The sequence below is a fragment of the Pararge aegeria genome, chromosome 27, assembly GCF_905163445.1.
Source record: "Pararge aegeria chromosome 27, ilParAegt1.1, whole genome shotgun sequence".
NCBI classification, from domain to species: domain Eukaryota; kingdom Metazoa; phylum Arthropoda; class Insecta; order Lepidoptera; family Nymphalidae; genus Pararge; species Pararge aegeria.
This window is the reverse complement of record NC_053206.1, coordinates 1,401,532-1,420,992: the sequence shown is the minus strand read 5'-3', so window position 1 is coordinate 1,420,992 and position 19,461 is coordinate 1,401,532. Positions and strand designations below refer to the sequence as shown.

Below are 19,461 nucleotides of genomic sequence, written 5' to 3'. Positions count from 1 at the left end.
TTAGACCAGGGCGCGATTGGAACCCTCGTAGCTTTAGTTTTAAGTTTACGATTGTAGTTATCGCCATCACTACTCACTGCTATGTACACATTTTGTATATAATAACGCATCAAAAGTGCCATCTATGTGCCTATTTGAATAAAAATATATTTGACTTTGACTTTGACTTTGAATAAAGATATTTTTGACTTTGAACTAATTAGCCGTTAATTTAAGATCAGTTAACTTTCAAAATTTAAAATAGAAAAAAAATCATTTATTTCAAGTAGCCCTACTTTAATAAGCACTTTAAAAACAACACACAACTTGACAAGATGCTCTTAGAAGTGGTCTACACTACTGTTAATTCTATGGTATTTCCAAGACATGGTTATCTAGAGCTCACGCTGCAGCATCAAGTGGTCTGCGGTATCCCCAATTCCCCAACAACTCCAAGCGTATACGTGTGTTTCGGTTATAATAATACCCACGATTTCGTCCGAGAGGTATACAAATTACAATGGGTACATAAGTACACAGACGTTTTTTTTATTCCACTACAAGTAATCCTGCTACAATCGTTGTCTAATGATACGAGTACAAGGATTGTAGCAGGAACCTATCAAACGTACCTTACCAAGGTATAGTCTAATTCCTCGTTTTCCTGACTGACGTGTCTTAGTTTAGTTCAAGCCTAGGCTAAAATTAGCAACATCCGCTGTATACGAGTTCAGAAAATGCAGATACTGTTAAGTGGTTAAGGCTGTCTTGCACATACAACAACAGGTTCCCGTCCTGTTCAGTTAAGCCGTAAGAACATGCGATGTTGGTTTTTAGTTCGGGTAACCTCAACCCAAATAACCTGTCCTGCAAAAAGAACAGAAGTAGCCAAGCTTTTCCAACACGACATAAACGTGTTAGTTATGATATAGGTGTTAGATATATAACCCGGCTAAGTAAGTCGTTGGCTTCCTGCAGGGCAAAACAAAAATTACATCCCCCGATATAATATCATATATATATATATATTATAGTTATATTTATATACTAGCGGACCCCAGCGCTATCTTTCGGGCTGAATTGTGAATCTAAACCATCCAGGGTGCCACCCAAACGCATACCAAAAATTCATTAAAATCGGTCCAGCCGTTTAGAGGAGTTCAGTGACATACACACGCACACAAGAAATATATATATATATATATTTTATTTATATATAATTTAAAATCTTATTTATTGCACCACCTACCTCTGTTCTATGTTTTTTCCTTTTACGCCATTGGTTGCCTGGAAGAAATCGCTATGTAGCGATAAGGCCACCAAATTGTACTCTCTTTATATGTATTTATATCTTTGTAACTACTTTTTTTTTCTTTGGTGTACAATAAAAGTGTATTCATTCATTCATCATCCCAAAGCACAGGAACATGGAATACGAGAAGTTTACCCCCATTTTATATTCATCATCATCACATCAACCGATAGACGTCCACTGCTGGACATAGGTCTTTCGTAGGGAGTTCCAAGTTCCACGAATCTGAGCCGCTTGGATCCAGCGGCTACCTGCGACGCGCTTAATGTCGTCTGTCCACCTCGTTGGGGGCCGACCAACGCTGCGCTTACCAGTTCGGGGCTGCCATTCCAACACCCTTGGAACCCCAACGTCCATCGGTTCTCCGAGCTATGTGCCCGCCCATTTCCACTTCAGCTTAGCGACTCGCTGAGCTATGTCGGTAACTCTGATTCTTCTACGGATCTCCTCATTTCTGATTTGATCACGTAGAGGTACTCCCAACATTGCTCTTTCCATCGCCCGCTGAGTGATTCTGAGCCTTCTTATGAGGCCCATAGTAAGCGACCATGTCTCAGTTCCGTAAGTCATCACTGGCAACACGCACTGTTCGAAGACTTTGCGTCTTCAGATACTTAGGGATTTTGGACGAAAAGATGTCTCGAAGTTTCCCGAACGCTGCCTATCAGAGATGGATCCTGCGGTTTACCTCTTTCTCAAAAAGAGAACCGCCGGTTTCTTTTGAGAAAGAGGCTGTGTCCACAAAGGTGTTAAGCCTCAAACGCCTGCTGTAATTACACCGGCAAACATGCCTTTCAGAACGGAACCTGGCTGAATGGTGACTGAAATAAGCCCTTCTTACAGCCCCAAAACGAGCTCTGTCATAAAAAGCTTTACTACTGCTATAATATAATATTTAAAAACCCTCACAAACACGGTGTCGTCCGTGTTTGTGAGGGTACCGCCAGTGGGGAAATAAAACACTGTAAGTATACTTTTGCATTTTTTTTGTATTTTCATCGTTACTTTATCCAACATCATATAAATACCTACTCTAAATTGCGAACTAAAACATAGTTGCCATTATAAAAAAAAATGGTACACTACCAAAATTATTGTTTATTTTTTTTAATGTGGCAACAATGCGTTGCAACAATTCAGAGTTGCCAACAACTAAAAACAACATAAATACGCGGGGAAATATTTTTTGAATTAAAATCATAATGATACATTCTCAAATAGATTTGCTTTTAACGCAAACAAAACAGATACAATAGGAATAATATTTCTAGGGACTACTTATGTCTTTTAGTTTTGTTTTTTTTTAATGGAAATTATAATTTTGCATCACCGAGGTGTTGTTTTTTTTTTTGTTTAAATTAAGTTTTGAAATAAAATTTCATTGTGTAACGCTATTGAGTAAAGAGTATTTATACTAGAGACGCAACTGATCGTAGAGTCAGAGAACAGAGGAAGGCATTTTTATATTAATTTGTTTTAAGTAACACGTCTTGACAGATCAAGCGATACAGACTTACTGATCACTTGCAGCCCATTAGACCGCAATGCTAGCAGCAACTTGTCTATGACCTCGTCTCTAGTATTTTACACTCTTATTACATAACACTAACGGAATAAGTTCTGACGTCCACACAAAGGAATTGATTGTCTGACACTGCGATTTGTGACGTGAAACTTGACAGTTCTTTTGACGTCACACAGTAACAAAATGCATTTTTGCCCTTTATGATTTTGATTGTCACAAGGTTTAGAACAAGCTTTACTTTAAGATTTTTGGTATACCAATGCAATATGACGCACCAATCCGCATCAGAGCAGAGTGGTGGGTCTACGCTCCAAAACCTTTTCTCTTTTGACAGATGCCTGTGCCCATTAGTGGGAAGTGATTGAGGATGAGATGCAAACATGCTAGCCCTCATCAGTTTCTACGTACCAGAACGATAAATCGCTTTGCGGTACTTTTTCAAAACCTATATTACAGTGATTTACCAAAAATCTGGTCCCCTAAACACTATGATATAGAAATCGTGGCATATGCAAATTATGACGTCAAAAATATGACAGTTTTGAAATAAAGTGTCAAATTTGACGTCTAGCTAGATACATCGCGATTTCAATATAATAGTTCAATAAGAGGCACTGATTATATATAAATATTGTATGTATAAAACACTGATATACAAAAACCACAGATAGTACATCACCGAGGAAATGTTTCTTAATTAAATTTTCTTGTATGTCTGTAAACACAAGATGATAGGATAATCTAACTACCCCAGGCAATAAAATGTTTTGTATGTTAAGCAATCAGTCCGGGAAATTCTTATTAGCACATCCATACTAATATTTTAAATTCGCATGTGTGTTTGTCTATTATCCAGTGTCTGGGCGTTTATCTGCATATTATAAGTATTTATGTATATTTTATTGTAATTTAAAATGCATATAAACATTTTCGGAACCGACAGGATTTGAACCTGCGACTCTCTGGCAAATCGCAAGAGCTTTCTGGTATTTTTTATTGAACCGTGTATAAAAGCAACATTAATTTTGACCAAATTGTCGCATATTTCGCTTCCTAGAGACAGAAAGTATACTTTTTTGACCGGGAAACAAATGTTCTTGTGAGATAAAAAAAACTGGACCAACTGCGTTGAAATAGTGGGCAACAGCGTTATCATATTTTGATTATTGTTAAATACGTATACCACTCACATGAGATAATAACAACAATGAGCTGCGGGTATGTCTAGGTTTTTGTATACCAATGGTGTATGTGAATAAAATAATTTCTTTATTGGTGTCTTGAGGAATTTGCCGCGTTGTCTCTATGATCTCGCCAGTGTCTCTCCACGAATTTCCTAATGTAATTGTAGGGTTTTGAGTCTTGCTCTCCTAAGACGTTTTCCACCTGCGGAGACAAAATTGTGAGTCTATAAATCTATCTAGACAAACTCTTTTAGTATTTTGGACCGACCCTGCTTTCTGAGTGCAAGGCCGTGGGTTCGACTCCCACAACTAAAAAGTGATGAACATGGATGTTTTTCAGTGTCTGGGTGTTTATCTGTTGAGGGAATCGAACCCACGGCCTTAGACTCAGAAAGCAGGGTCGCTGCCCATTGTGCCAGTCGGCCGTCGAACTCGCTTCCTCAAAAGTGAAGTCCAAGAAACCCACTGGGATATCACGGCTTCGTCATGACATTAATAGTACTTAAATAAGACTATTTAACATCTGGCCAGCGAGCATTGGATTTTTTGGACATTGGAGCTCATACAAGTTGTCAGACCTGTACCCCGGAAGTATCCTGTATCAGTAGCCTGATGATAAAGATGATGATGACTGTTATATAAAACACATTAGTTACAGCGAGAATGATGAATTTCTATTGCTGATTGCTGATGATGAAGTTGCTTGGAAGCGGGCTCCACTTTCATCTCACACAAGATAGAAAAATGAACTGTAAATAGTTGATGTTGGAAAAGAGCAACTGCTGAGTTTCTTGCCGGCTTCTTCTTGGTACAAACTGCCCTCAAAACCAGTGGTAGAGTCACTACAGACAGACAGACTGACATTTCAAAAGTGCTTATATCAGGCTACTTGAAATAAAGTAATTTTGAATTCCATCAAAGTAAAAGTCAAATATTTCTTTATTAAAATTTTCTTATTTAAAAAATAGATGACACTTTTGAGGCATACATTACACATAACATAGAAGCTACGAGGGTTCCAAACGCGCCCTGGTCTAAGAAGAAGCCCACAACAAACTTAGCCGGTTGTTTTTTTTTTGTTATCACCATCTCACATCATCACTTAAAAGTATTAAAGAACCAACCTGGTTTGAGCAATAATTTTACATCTTATGTGATGATCACAATAATATGATAGCAACAAACATACTGCTAAGCAGGTAAGGTTTAGGTACCAGGGTCACATAAGTTACATGCAGCATTAAGTTACCTTGTAAGGTGGTGTGATGGTGACTTCATTATACACCCGGATGCTTTGTCCTGACCATGACACGTCATCTATGACGCGGGCAATGGCCATGAACAGCCTCTGACCTTCGGGATCTAAGCACGCTGACAGGGCGGAGACCTGCAAGAACATTAATCACATAAATACACTACACAAATATACTTACATATTAAAAACTCAAAAAATCTGTTCAGTAGAACAGATTTTCACACGGTTTTTACTAATGGACAGAGTGATTCATGACGAAGGTTTAAGTATATAATTCAATGTATTTTCTCTGTAAATTGGCTGAAATATAACGACAATTGTTAAAAATGCACTCTATGGTTTCAGCGTGATTTGTCAAAACTGATGAGCTATAATTTTTTATAATTTTTATTAGTTTTTTAACCTACACTCGGAGGAATTATCAATTTTATAAATTTAAAATGCATTTAAAAAATTTCGGAACCGACAGGATATACAGTCGCTATAAGACTGATGTGAAAGGCATATACTAATTTCGGCATCGACGGTAGGAGAGCCGTAGCTTAATTGGAGTAAGCGCTCAGGCCGCGATTGCCAGAGTCGCAGTTTCAAATCCTGTCGGTTCCGAAATTTTTTAATATGCATTTTAAGTTTATAAAATTGATGAGCTATAACTATGGCTGTATTTTGCCATAGTAAAGTTCCTTGACATTTGATTTTTCCTCGTTGCACCCTGAGGTTTTCCCAGCAATAAACCCCACTATCTTTGCTTAAGATGCTGAGTAATCTAACTTTTGGGAGTTATATGCATTTTTATAAAGATGTGACAGCCCAGTGGGTAGGAGCTCGACTTCCCTTTGGGGGGGGCCGAGATTGAATCCCAGCACCTTAAACTTTTCAAAGTTACGTGTGTTTTAAGTAATTTAAACATCACTTGCTTTAACGTTGAAGGAAGACATCGTGAGAAAACCAGCATGGCTGAGAGTTCTACATAATGTTCTCAAAGGTGTGTCCACCAATCCGCACTGGGCCCGCGTTGTGGACTACAGCCTTCAAACCTTCGCATTGTGGGACGAGACCAGTGCCCTGTAGTGGGTCAGGAATGGGTTGATATGATGATGATGCATTTTAATTTTAAGCAATTCAAATATCACTTGCTCCGACAGTGAAGAAAAACATTGTGATGGAACCTGCGTGCTATAGAACTGTTTTCCAAGGTATGTAAGGTATGGATACCAATCTGCATTTGACAGAGTTTTGGACTACAGTCTTAAGCCTTTTTTTTTAACAGAAAGTGACCGGTAATCCTTAATAATTTGTACTAGTATAATAAATGCAAAAGGGTGTTTATTTATTTGTCCTCACTTTTTTTTTACTACAACTTTACGCACATCGCTATCTAACCCCAAAGTAAGCCTAAGAGGACTGATAAATCAAAAAGTGGATTTGAAAAATTTGTGGATTTGCAACTTCTGGTGTACCGGAGCGGGACAGTCAGAGATGTATGATTGAGAAGGTTGTTACATTATACTTATAATATATGAAAAGAGAAGAAGCTATGAAGCGATAAGGCCGCCAAATAGTATATGTTGTTTTGTTATACTTTTGTGTTCTTTTAGTGGTGTGCAATAAAAGTATATTCATTCATTCATTCATTCAATATACTTATAAACACACAGACAATGAAAAACATTCATGTTCATTGCATAAACGTTTTGCAGTTGTGGGAATCAAACCCACAGCCTTCCTCTCAGAAAGCAGGGTTTCTGCCCACTGCGCCAATCAGCCGTCAAACTTTACACCCTAACAAAGCAAAATCAACTTTATTTGTGGCAAAGAGTTAGTTGAAAGGACAGAAAGTAAAACAGGCTACTTTTGATCCCAGAAAAGCAAACAGTTCATATTGTATTTGTAAAAACTATAAAGCAAAAAAACAACAATTATTCACTGTAAAGTCAACATCTCATGAGGATGCTTCGGTTTCGGAGTGAAACAAGTGTAGATCTGTTTGGTGTGGAGTATAAGGATTGAAGAAATTATAAATTACACCATATAGATTATCCTGCTTTTTGTAGAGTATAGCAAATTAAGCTTAATTTTTATAATATATCATGCATTTCTGCAAAGTAACGCCTGCTTCTATCCAATATGATATCATAACATTAATTTCATTCAGCCAATCCACATTGAAGCTTTCTGATCCCTCTCTTACATGAGAAAGGAGGATATTGATAGTGAAAGGGTTAATCCATGATGCAATAGTTAGAAAGCAAAATCTATTGGCTACTTAGAAACCCATTGCAGCAAAGCTTCAAGTTTTCTTAGTATTTTGAGTATTTCAATTATTATTTGAGTAGATAAATTTCACAAATTACTTTTAAAACTAAATCAAATCTAAATATGTGAAATAGAAGACTAGAACTAAGTATGACAGTAAAACTATACAGGTTAAAGGAGCAATACTATACAATACCCAAAGAGATTTTTTGCAAGAAATCTTTTAAATCATTTAAAAATAAGCTAAAAAAACATTGTTTAATTTTTTTTATAAACGTGCCACCTTTAATTTTACTACATAAAGCTGTTATAAGTTTGAGCTGCTAGTTTTGTATCACAGTAACTAGATAATATATTACCACTTCTTTATAATAGTTTTAATTTCTCGTTGAGTGAAACTGTGTGTCTGAGAATAAATGTCTTTGAAACTATTTCATAACGTAAAGTAAAACAGTCAACATTGTTACACAATAATAAACTCACCAGTCTGCGTTTATTTTCTATCGAATTTCTAACTCGTGTATTCAATCTATGCAGATTTAGTGATTGAGGCGGTTCCGGAACTGTTGTGACCTCTTTCTTTATCTGAACATCGCTGACCAGCGATAGATTGACGATGTTGACATCGTGCCGCTTTGGGTTACCACTCGAGGACGGGCATTTGAGAATCAACATTTTCGTCTGGGGATCGAAAGCCAATACTTCGCCTTCAATTTCTTCGTTGTAACATGTCCTTGTTGCGACTATACTGCCGATGGAGAAACAGTCGGAGACTGTAGACATCGTTGTTAAGTTATAAAATGTGTGAGTTATCACGTTTTTGTGGTTAAAATTTCTTTAGTTGTTTTGTTAGAAATTGCCAAGTGACAAGTCCGCCATGAAATTGTGACAGCGATGATTACAAGACAGATAAAATAGATGCAGCGATTGGCGGAATGCGTTTTGTTTATGCGTTGATTCGCATTTCACTTTTGTAAAGTACTATTGATTTAATATGTTACTATTTGTAAGCTCAATGCACTAAACTATATATTTTGCCACAAACATATTTTTTACTTAGAAAAATGTTTTTTTTTTAATATCCTTGCACTTTATAAAATGTGGACTCATAATACCTAACTGTTATTAACAACTCATTCAAGCGACGCGACGTGCGTGGGAAAACCAGCTAATGGAAGAAGGATAAGTTCATCAAAAGTAAATATTCGGCTATTGATGCTTAAAAAAGAGAATACACCAACAGTACCTATTAAAATGTATTTTGCGTTTCTTTATGCTGTATTTTGCTTGCACACCGTTACTTTCAATGAGTATACTAAACAAAACCATTACAAAGCATCGCCCGCTTACGCACTTTGCTTGCTCCTGGTTTGCAGCGTTATGTTAAAATAGCCTATAAGCCTACCTCAAGAATTGGGTTAGCGAGATGAAGTTTTTTCAAATCAGACTAGTAGTCCCAGGGATTAGCGCGATCATTCAAAACAATACACAGGCAGCTTTATTATAAGAATTAATAGATGATTACCTAAAGAAGATCCGCAATATAGCACATATATATTCTTACTTCTTTTTTTTTAAATAAATAATCATTAGGTATTCAGAACGTCATATTTTTAGCTTGATTCTGCAAAAAGCAAATTGTATACGCTGTTTTGTTATGCTTTTCTGTTTAATGTTCCTTTTTTTTTGTGGTGTACAACCAAAGTATTTCCTTCAACAATGGCCCCGTTGGTCCGTTTGTCGTCTGTGCATATGCAACGCTATCAAATGGGAGGGCGCCAGAATTTAATAATCACCAAACTTTCATTTTCTATCTAGTAAAGGTATGAAGCGTTGATAGCCCAGTGTTCAGGAATTCGATTTCACGTTCGTGGACAGAGTTCGAATCCCAGCAAGGACATCTTACTTTTCTAAGTTATGTGCGTTTTAAGCAATAACGATAGCACTAGCTTCAATTCTGGATCAAAACATCGTGAGGAAACCTGCATGCCTGAGAGTTTTTCATAATGTTCTCAAAAGGTGTGTGGCGTCCACCTATTCGCACAGGGCCAGCGTGGTGGACTACGGCCTTAACCCCTTCTCATTGTAGCCCGTGCCCTGTAGTGGGCCGGTAATAGGTTGTTATGACGGTGAAGCTATCCTCATTTACAGAGAAAAGAAAGCACCACTCAATTCAATCGATTCAGCAGATGTCCCCTGATGGTCACTTACGATGCATCACGGGCTAAGTGGGGTCCGCACCTATACACAGATCAACCTGTTGCCACCATGTGTTTGAAATTACACCAGCAACCAATCATCCCATTAAACCGGAACACAGCAAAGCTGCTATAAGCGGCAGAAATAAGCATTGAGGTTATACTCTACCGGACGAGCTGTCACAAACAGCTCTGTTTTTACTTCTTCTTCTTTTTGGTTTATTGGTTCAGCGCGCTGAGCGATTGAACTATTGTCAAGTGCTTATTCTGTGGCCATTATACTTTTTTTTTTAAATGAGGAAACTTTTTACATTGAAAAAGTTTTTTTAAAAAAGGAACGGAATTTTGAAAAGAATTAATAGGATCAGGAAAGGATTTAATAATATTAACAACTTAATATCATACAATAGGATAAATGAGAAAAAAAGTTTATATACACAAGGTTAATTAATGGACAAGAAGATGTCAACGGAAGTAGGAAGTGGGATGTTTAACTTAATAAGACCCTGGTAAAATGAATCCCGGTTATATTTTGGGCCTGTTTTTACTTAAAAGTTTTAATAATAACATTTTAGATTACAGATTATTAATTTCGGGCGGGAAAAGATAGATCGGGAGAAGGTACAAAGAAAAAAAAATTACACTAATTTAATATTGATATTTTTTATTATTATACAGTGCACGCACTAAATAGCATTATCTGGCGGAATCGCTTTAACATATACAATTTTAACTAATATACATATATAATATAATTTATAATTATGCCTTTGTATTGTTTACAACCGCGTTAAGATGAGCTTGTTACGTTGACCATTTGCTTCAACCAATTTTTCTTCCTCACCTTTATTTGAATAATTCAACAAGTTAAATAGTTATGGTAACCATGTTTAACTTGTAATAACAGAGAAAGGCTTCTGTATAGCAAGTTCATTTCAGATGTTTACTTTTCTTTTATTTATTGATTTATTCATACAAAGTATAACATACTTTATAAAATTCTTCGCACCCTTATCGCCTTGTCAATTTATCTGGTTACTGCACACTCCTCTTAAAAATTAGATAAGGTACATAAATACTAAAATAAAACCAGACAACTGACATAATGCTCGCAATAAAGTCTATTTTTTATCTGTCTACTATACGTAAGTAATCTTTTCGTAACTTTTTAGTGTAAAGTTTATTTTAAATAGGTAATAAAATAAAAGCGCAGAACCAATATTCAAAATGAAGAAGAATAAAATAAAAAAACCAGTTACATAAAAAAAACTTTTTTTTTGTATTTTATATTTTTTTAAATTACTTTACAATAAAAAGTAATGCAAATATTGTTTATATAATAAGACAAATTAGAAGAAATGGAGTGTAAAAATGCGAGAATATAATATTGTTGGTTTGTGGGTGACTATCCAAAATCTTCGAATGCTCTTAATAAACGCATCTAAGAATCATTAATAAAAAAAAAATTAAAACTGAATTATTTAAAGAAAAACATAACTTTTAAAAGCAAACCGTCAACGAGTCTGCACGCGGATTTACAATAAATATAAATTTAGAAATTATATTAAACACATTTTTTTTTAGATTTTTATTGTATGCTCTTAAAGTTTGCTTAAACGTAATAAAAATATATATTATATATAATTGAGTTGAAGAAGAAATTGTATAACAAAGTATAAATATCTACGGTTCAAAACTCTCTTTTTGAAGGATTGGTAAATTAAACGATTTAAAAAAAAAGCTAATCGATTCTGACTAATAATACATATATATACTATTTGAGATTTTTTTTATATTTACTTTAAAATGAAAAATATTCGTTAAATATACATAGACAGCTAAAAATAGGTAGAAATCAGATAGACAACATAAAATTTAATAGAATAGAATAAAAAAATAGGTGTGGCCATTTTTTAATTAACATTTCTGTCATACATTTTCTTCTAAAACTTATTCCAATTATTAAAAACAAGAACTTAAAAGTATCCTCGAATCACTTAAGACTAGGAGTTTAAAAAAACGTAATTGGTTTAAGACTTTATTTGTTAATGGTATTTGTAAAAAAATGTATAACACAAGTTTTTGTTAATAGTCCCATATAATTTACCTTTTGGTGTTTTTAAAATATAGTCAAAATGCCATCAACAAATAAAATTATAAAATAGCATAAAAAGTATTTTAATAGTAAGAAAATACAAAATATTACTAGGTTATAATTATTTTAAAATACAATTATAATTTTTTTTTTAAGATTTTTTTGTCACTTTTACTACACGAAACGTACCAAATAACAGTCTGAATGTCGAATAACAACGAAAATAAAAAAATCGAAATTAAAAATTCAACTTCTACCAAAAAACAAATAAAACTACACCATACAAGTTTAATTCATAAATAATTTATTCCTATCACAATAATATTATGAGCTACGAAAAAAATACTACCAAATTCTACTAAAATGCCCGATTTTCTACCATTTTTTGGTAGAAATTAAATTCACGATTTTAACCACACTTACGAATCTTGAAGTCGAAATAAAAAAAAACCTTTATGGCTTTATGGAATTTAACCTCAAAACCTTTCCTCTTTTTAAAACAAAAATCCAAACCAAATTCGAGCTCCAACCATAGATACAATACGTACTAGAATAGACACTGCATTATGTTTTATAAAGTGTAGGTACTTTAATTTTTTTTTGTTTTTAATGACTAAATAAAATATTCCCCTTCAAAAAGCTAGTTCACTTGCGTTAATAAAAATGAGCAGGTACGAAAAATACTAATATTAACTAATTTTGTAGTATTATTAGGGTACCTACTTTAGGATTCAGCCCACCCGAAGTGTTTAAACTAGATGAGTTGTCCGCGTTTTAGTACAGTTTTTATACAAATCACGTGGTTGTTATTCTGAGATACAACTCTCTCTCAGTTAGGATAACCAATTATTTTTGCAATGTCTATTCTACTATTTTGCTACAAAGATTTAAACCGTAGATAGGCCCACGACCTAATTTGACATAGGAAACGAAATGATTCAAATTGAAATTTCATTTATTTCAAGTAGGCTTAATATAAGCACTTTTGAAACGTCAAGTCTGTCTGTTTGTTGTGACTCTACCACCGGTTCGGAAGGCAGATTCTACCGAGGAGAAGCCGGCAAAAAACTCAGCACTCCGGTTAGAAACTCCGCACTTTCTCCGATAAAGATACAATCTTTACCGGAAGATGATGTTTTTTAATATATTTTTTTTTATATAAATAAGTGACCGATTGCTTGCAGATTGCTCACGGATCTTGGCAATATTAAAAAAAAATGTGAAATGCTGGGGGAAGCCTAAACAGCAAAGGGGTTGAAAAAAAGCTGTCGTGTAAAAACCATATCTACGTTCGAAATCTTCGCTAAAACAATGGCGCCAAAATAAAACACTTCCGACTTAAAATTTAAAAGTTATTCCATTTTAACGAACGAAAAAAAAAAAAAAAATATTTCTTGTAAAATGTAACAACATTTCCATTTCTTTTGAACTTAACTCGACACATATAAGCAACCACCTTTATTGCCATAGAGTTAGAAATACAATAGAAGTTCCTATTTTAAAAAAAAAACTTATATATAAGTATTAAAAAAAAACTTATATGAAATGTTTTTTTTTATTTTATTTAACTTAGCAAAGAGTCGCAAGTTAAAAACGATTGAAGTCAGAAGATCACTGACAGTTTTAAAAATAAAAAGTACATTTATTAATTTGTCAAAATAAACTCTCAGTGTGATATAAAAGGACTGTAGAAAAATTGCATATTCAAATAGAATAAATAAATAACGTACTATTAGATACTTAAATATATAACAAAGAACAAAACTAGACTTTTGTATGTGTGTGAGTGTTTTTGGCACGCTTGGTATGTCGAGTAAATGCAATAAGCTTAATAAAAGCGTGCCCATATTGTTAGTGTTCTCCGTACCACTAATTAAACTTATATCTGATCTATTATACGTGACGCCTGGAAGCTATCAATGTGAGCGATAACTTAACTTTTTATGTTGTTCTGTATAATTTACTATTATATTTTCGTTTACGACGAAGTATATTTGATATGATTTGATATGCAAAGCTGGCGAAAATGGGAACTTTATTATAGTTTCTCAAATAAAACATGGCTAACTCTTTCACAGTGGCGTGCGGTTCATGCACTAAAGCATTGCATACCCCAATTATATATTTTCTATATAACTCGAATAGGAGGAGGATTTCTTAATTTCATGCCACATTACTGCTTTATTGTCTGTGCTGACCAAATATCATATCCTCATACTCTTTTTTTTTATTGCACTACAAATTAGGCCGTCAATGCTAACTTTGTGGTAAGTTATGATGCATCTAAGATGGTAGCGGGCTAACCTGTTAAGGAGTATGGCAGTTATATTTAACCCATACCTTTTAATCGGTTTCTACGCGACATCATAACGGAACTCAAAATCACATAGCGGCACGTCTTTGTCGGTAGGTTGGTAACTAGCCGCGGCCGAAGCCTCCCACCAGACAATAACACTATCCGCAGCCTATTGACATCCGAGTGCTGTGCGCAGCCCTCATCTCATAGGAAAGATGGTTTCATAGCATAGACCCACCACGCTGCTCCAATGCGGGTCGGTGGGCTAATCAATATTCTTTGCACGCCACTCATTTTTATGGCAATAATATCTAACTCTATGGCATTATAAAGGTGAGCGCCCACTATCCTAAGTCCATCTCAGTCTTAACTCTAGTTGAGGATGATGAGTCTGGGGGGCAGCATGCCTTTCTTACTGAGCCACACACTGCAAAAAAAAAAAAAGTTATAATTGACGGACCAATCAGATGGTATGATTAAGTTTTTTTGTTTACTTGGAACGCGATGATATCAGGAACTACTGAAATAAATCAGATACAGTAGGCTGTATCACATTAGTATATTGTGCAACTAGTGCGACAAGTTGTCGATTGCCCACGAAAGCGAAGTTGAACGCACGAGAGAAGCGAGTGCGGTCACTCGCTTGAGTGGATAATCGATGTCGCACTTGTTGCACATACTATTTTGTATTACTCATGCGGGGAAAGTATCTTGACGCTCGCTGAAAATTTGAGTGCGACAAGAATATTTTAAAATGGGCAAACGGTTCTTTTTCAAACGCAACAGCGAGCGTCGAGATACTACTTTCCCCGCATGAGTGATACAAACAAAATCAAAATCATGTGACGCCTGTCAATTTATTAGGTACTACGCGCGTGTCGGTCTTTTATCTTCAATAGGGTTGTCACAAGTAAACATTTAGAATGTTTTGAATTGGTTTGTATGGAAAAAAAAAATATGCTCTTTTTGATTTAATATCTTAACAGGGTGATTGATTCCTTATCAAATAAATATACTTATGCAACGTTCAATATTGACGGCCGAGTGGCGCAGTGGGCAGCGACCCTGCTTTCTGAGTCCAAGGCCGTGGGTTCGATTCCCACAACTGGAGAGTGTTTGTGTGATGAACATGAATGTTTTTCAGTGTCTGGGTGTTTATCTGTATATTATAAGTATTTATGTGTATTATATTCATAAAAAAATATTCATCAGCTATCTCAGTCCCCATAACACAAGCTACGCTTACTTTGGGGCTAGATGGCGATGTGTGTAGTATATTTATTTATATTTATTTATTTTAATATTATTTCGTAATTCTGTTACACGTTGTATAATGTAAGTGTGATAAAAAAAAACCGTGATAGTCCATTAGTTAAGCAATTAAACGTCACTTGTTTTAAAGGTGAAGGAAAACATCGTGAGTTTAACCTGCCTGCGTGTGAGGTCTACCAATCGACACTTTTTTTCCTTAACTTTTGATCGAAAACAATAATTGGAAAAAAACCAGCTAGAGTGTTGGACTACGATCTAAACCCTTAGAAGTGGGCCGTTAAAGGGTTGATGATGGTGAAATAAACAATATGGGCGCTAGCCACAGAATTGAGAACATACGGAAACCGTCTTCACGACTAATTCTGAAGCATCAAAACCACTCCACTTTAGTAGTGTTTCTCGAACATGTTCACACTTCATTCCATTCAGCAGTTGACAGTAATTAATTTATCTCCAATGTTCGTAAACGTTAACCACAAAAAGGGAGAAAATGAGAAAAGTTTTTGAGCTGGCAACATTCCGCGGGTGTGAAGTGGGACGTGCGCAGGGCTTTTTCACTGTTTCTGGACACAATGCACTGCATGCAATAATGGTTCTGAATGAGGGTTCTGTGTGTTCTTAATTCTGTGGCGCGAGCGTATCGAGCTAGTTTTGAACTAGTCACTCACCCGATGCCAGCGCCCAGCAGCAGGGACACGATGTTGGTGACCAGCACGGCGGCAATGGCGCCGCGGCTAAACAGACAGCTGCGCCGCACAGACAGACAGTGGCTCTGGAAATATCAATTAAATTTAACAAATTTTAGGTGTATTAAAATTTTTTGTGACAGATCTCGTCCGGGGAGATGATAATCTGGTAATTTTTCAGATCATATCAGGTATGTATTAGAGTGCCTCTTAGCCATTCATTATACCCTGGTACTTCGTGACCAGCCACAATGCCCTGGTATTCCTTTATATTTGCCCAGTTTATTCTGGCATTCCTTAAATCATATTGTAGTAGTAGAGGCTTTTGTGACAGAGCTCGTCCGGGGAGATGGTAATCTGGTAATTTTTCAGATCATACCAGGTATAAGAAAGAGTACCTCTTAGCCATTTCATTATACCCTGGTACTTCGTAACCAACCACAATGCCCTGGTATTTCTTTACATTTGCCCAGTTCATTGTGGGACTCCTTAAATCATATTGTAGTAGTAGTATAGCTTTTTGTGACAGAGCTCATCCGGGGAGATGATAATCTGGTAATTTTTCAGATCATACCAGTAATAAGAGTACCTCTTAGCCATTCATTATACCCTGGTACTTTTTAGCCAGCCACAATGACCTGTAATTTATTTATATTTGCTCAGCTTATTCTGGCTGGCACTCCTTAAACTGGTAGTAGTAGTAGTAGAGCTTTTCGTGAAAAAGCTCGTCCGGGGAAGTACTACCGCCATGCTCATTTCTGCCGCTAAGAAGCATTTTTCCGGTCTGAAGGGCGTTGTTGCCGGTGTTATTTCAGACACATGCAAGCTTAACACCTGCGTCTCAAATTTATGGACACAGCTGTGAAGTGTTTATCTGTTTATAGGCGGTGGTTTGCCACTTACCATCAGGTGGGCCATCTGCTTCGTCAGTCAATTATTACTATAAAAAAACACTGCCTCGGTTGTATAACGCTATAGTCCCTATAGAACCTAACTAACCTAACTGATATGGATATCCCTTCATCTCTCAAGGTATTTATGTTTTCCTAGTACTTTTTTTCGAGCGGGTACTTAGTATCTTACCTGCTGCATTGCAGGCGCTAGCTGTTCCAGCACTTCAATGGAGGAGGTGGCTGAAGGTGGACCTCGAGCGCTTTGTGGGTGCTTGAAACGCCAGTCCCTGCAAATTAAAAAAAAAAAAAAATTGTTACAAAGAACCTTAATACTAGGAACGTAAAGTTTATTATCGCGCGACTCGCCCGGCACATGTTTGACCGGGCGGAGATATCCTCGTTCCCCCATATAAGGGACACCACCCCGTGGCACGCCCGCCCTCCGGACAAGAGGCTTCCCCAGGGATCTACTACAAGACCCAGTCCCAACCGATCAAGAACCTACGTGATAATGATGAGTCCGAGGCCGGATGGCCCGTCTCACTCATTCTCTCTTTCTTTCAAGATTTAAACAACCCCCAAAACCCCCCGACCAAAGACCGTGCCGCAGTTACGGCCACCGGATACAAAGATTTCCCACGCCCACTCCGGAACATGCGCGAAGGCCCGCTCTAGACATAATTACTCTATTTTGAGAGCTACCAATGTGAACTATGATTGACCCGCGATTGGAAGTGTTTTCTGGAACATTGTAGAGAATAGAAGACCAAAGTCTTACAAGAGTCACCAGGTGTTCTTATTTCAAATAAACGAACCCTAGCACGTATCGATAGCATTAGCCTAAGAAACCCACTGTTTTTTAGGCACATCTCTTACTCTTCCTTACCCTAATCTTTACCTCTTTTGACAGGCTTTTATCACTCTGCTTCTGTCTGCAAATGGTTGAATACCGGATTTATCGATGGTAGTAAAGGGGCATGTCATATTTGAACTAACTCACTACTTACTTGGGTGGTAGTTGGTCAGGTCGACTGCTCCATTCCCACACCCAGTCGTTGGAGTCATCCTAAAAAAAAAACACAAAATGTTCAGTACTCCAGTAATCCAGTTTCGATTGTTCTAAATTATTTAATATGAAAACTATACATATACTGTGACTGACTTTCTTTTTAAGACATTATCAAGAGAACTCTCAGGCATCCAGGTATCCTCACGATGTTTTTCCGAAAACTAACGATTAAACGAAATAATATTATTACGAATTGAAAAAGAATTAAAACTGAAACCAGACTATGCAGACATTTATTTATTTATTTTTATTGAAAATTAAATAATCTGCTACATACAATCTAAAAAAGAAGAGATTACCTATTTAAAGTTTTAAACCCTGAGCAAAATATAACATCTTATATTCGTAGTTGTGCTAATCAAAGTCATATTCAAGATTCAAGTATGCTTACACTCTATAAGCACTTTTGTAACGTTACTATATTATAATTACGCCAATAACACACAATACACAATCGTTTTGAGTTTAGAGGAATATGTGGCCACCGACTACGCCTATTGCTCGCGATGTCCGTGCAAAAATATTGATAAGATCGGTTCAGGTGTTAAAACGTACATAGTGCGTAAGTATACAAAGCGCACACTTTTCAGTTTCTTTATGATTCAACATATCCGTTATAAAATCGTACGGCACTTCGCAACTATACCATAATTGCAATCAGTTATTTATTAATTAGAATTAAATGCTACTTTTGTAATTGTGACGGCCGACCGGCGCAGTGGGCAGCTACCCTGCTTTCTGAGTCCTAGGCCGTGGGTTCGATTCCCACAACTGGAAAATGTTTATGTGAAGAACATGATTGTTTTCCAGTGTCTGGGTGTTTATCTGTATATTATAAGTATTTATATGTATCATATTCATAAAAATATTCATCAGTCATCTTAGTACCCATAACACAAGCTACGCTTACTTTGGGGCTAGATGGCGATGTGTGTATTGTCGTAGTTTATTTATATTTATTTATATTTATATTAATTACTGTGAATATATCAAACAAGTCAGGTCAGTTTTTTTTTATGAATAACTACGAGTATCAACCGACATAAATTGTAAAATGATTTTGGAAAAGAGCAACTGCTGAGTTTCTAGCCGGCTTCGTCTCGGTAGAATCTGCCTTCCGGAACGGTGGTAGAGTCACTAAGAACGTACGAACGTATACTTGACGTATGACAAATGCATATATTAGGTTGCGGAAAAAGATTTTTCGCTTTTTTAAGAGAATTCAAAACTTTTTTAAAATACTATATTTACATTTAACTCGAGTATGTAGGTACCATTTAGTTCGATAACTTTATGCCTTCTTATAGGTAGGGACATAATCCCATTGCTATAGAAATTTTGGGGCTTCTGATCAAAAAACCGCGACAAATAGTTTTGGCAGCCCTCTCGTAATGTTAACCTGACACTGCCTAAAGAATTCTGAAGAAACCGAAACAGGTGG

General features: G+C 36.1%; 2 protein-coding genes across 3 annotated transcripts in view; both read right to left on the bottom strand.

Moving 5' to 3' along the window:
• Positions 1–2,260: 2,260 nt before the first annotated feature.
• LOC120635775 (protein LSM12 homolog) lies at positions 2,261–8,399 on the bottom strand. The gene is made up of 3 exons (XM_039906928.1): positions 7,995–8,399; positions 5,250–5,387; positions 2,261–4,202 (listed from the first exon to the last, which is right to left on the bottom strand). Exons 1-3 carry the CDS (start codon positions 8,292–8,294, stop codon positions 4,086–4,088), a joined length of 555 nt encoding a protein of 184 aa, XP_039762862.1. The 5' UTR covers positions 8,295–8,399; the 3' UTR covers positions 2,261–4,085.
• Positions 8,400–14,189: 5,790 nt separating this feature from the next.
• The window catches only part of LOC120635673 (BCL2/adenovirus E1B 19 kDa protein-interacting protein 3), a 42,576-nt gene continuing 37,304 nt past the window's right edge, over positions 14,190–19,461 (bottom strand). For both annotated transcript variants that reach the window (XM_039906761.1, XM_039906762.1), the window contains exons 4-7: positions 17,959–18,017; positions 17,142–17,238; positions 16,041–16,144; positions 14,190–14,527 (exon numbers count right to left, since the gene is read on the bottom strand). In XM_039906761.1, the coding sequence (XP_039762695.1) occupies positions 14,473–14,527; positions 16,041–16,144; positions 17,142–17,238; positions 17,959–18,017 (315 nt within the window). In that variant the 3' untranslated portion in view covers positions 14,190–14,472. The remainder of the gene's footprint in view (positions 14,528–16,040; positions 16,145–17,141; positions 17,239–17,958; positions 18,018–19,461) is intronic.

Excerpts from the sequence above, each read along its gene's own strand:
- LOC120635775 (XM_039906928.1), bottom strand. The coding sequence starts at position 8,294 with ATGTCTACAGTCTCCGACTGTTTCTCCATCGGCAGTATAGTCGCAACA. Across the intron at positions 5,388-7,994 it reads TAGAAAATAAACGCAGACTG|GTCTCCGCCCTGTCAGCGTG; the intron begins GTGAGTTTATTA and ends ATGTTCTTGCAG. Across the intron at positions 4,203-5,249 it reads CCATCACACCACCTTACAAG|GTGGAAAACGTCTTAGGAGA; the intron begins GTAACTTAATGC and ends TTGTCTCCGCAG.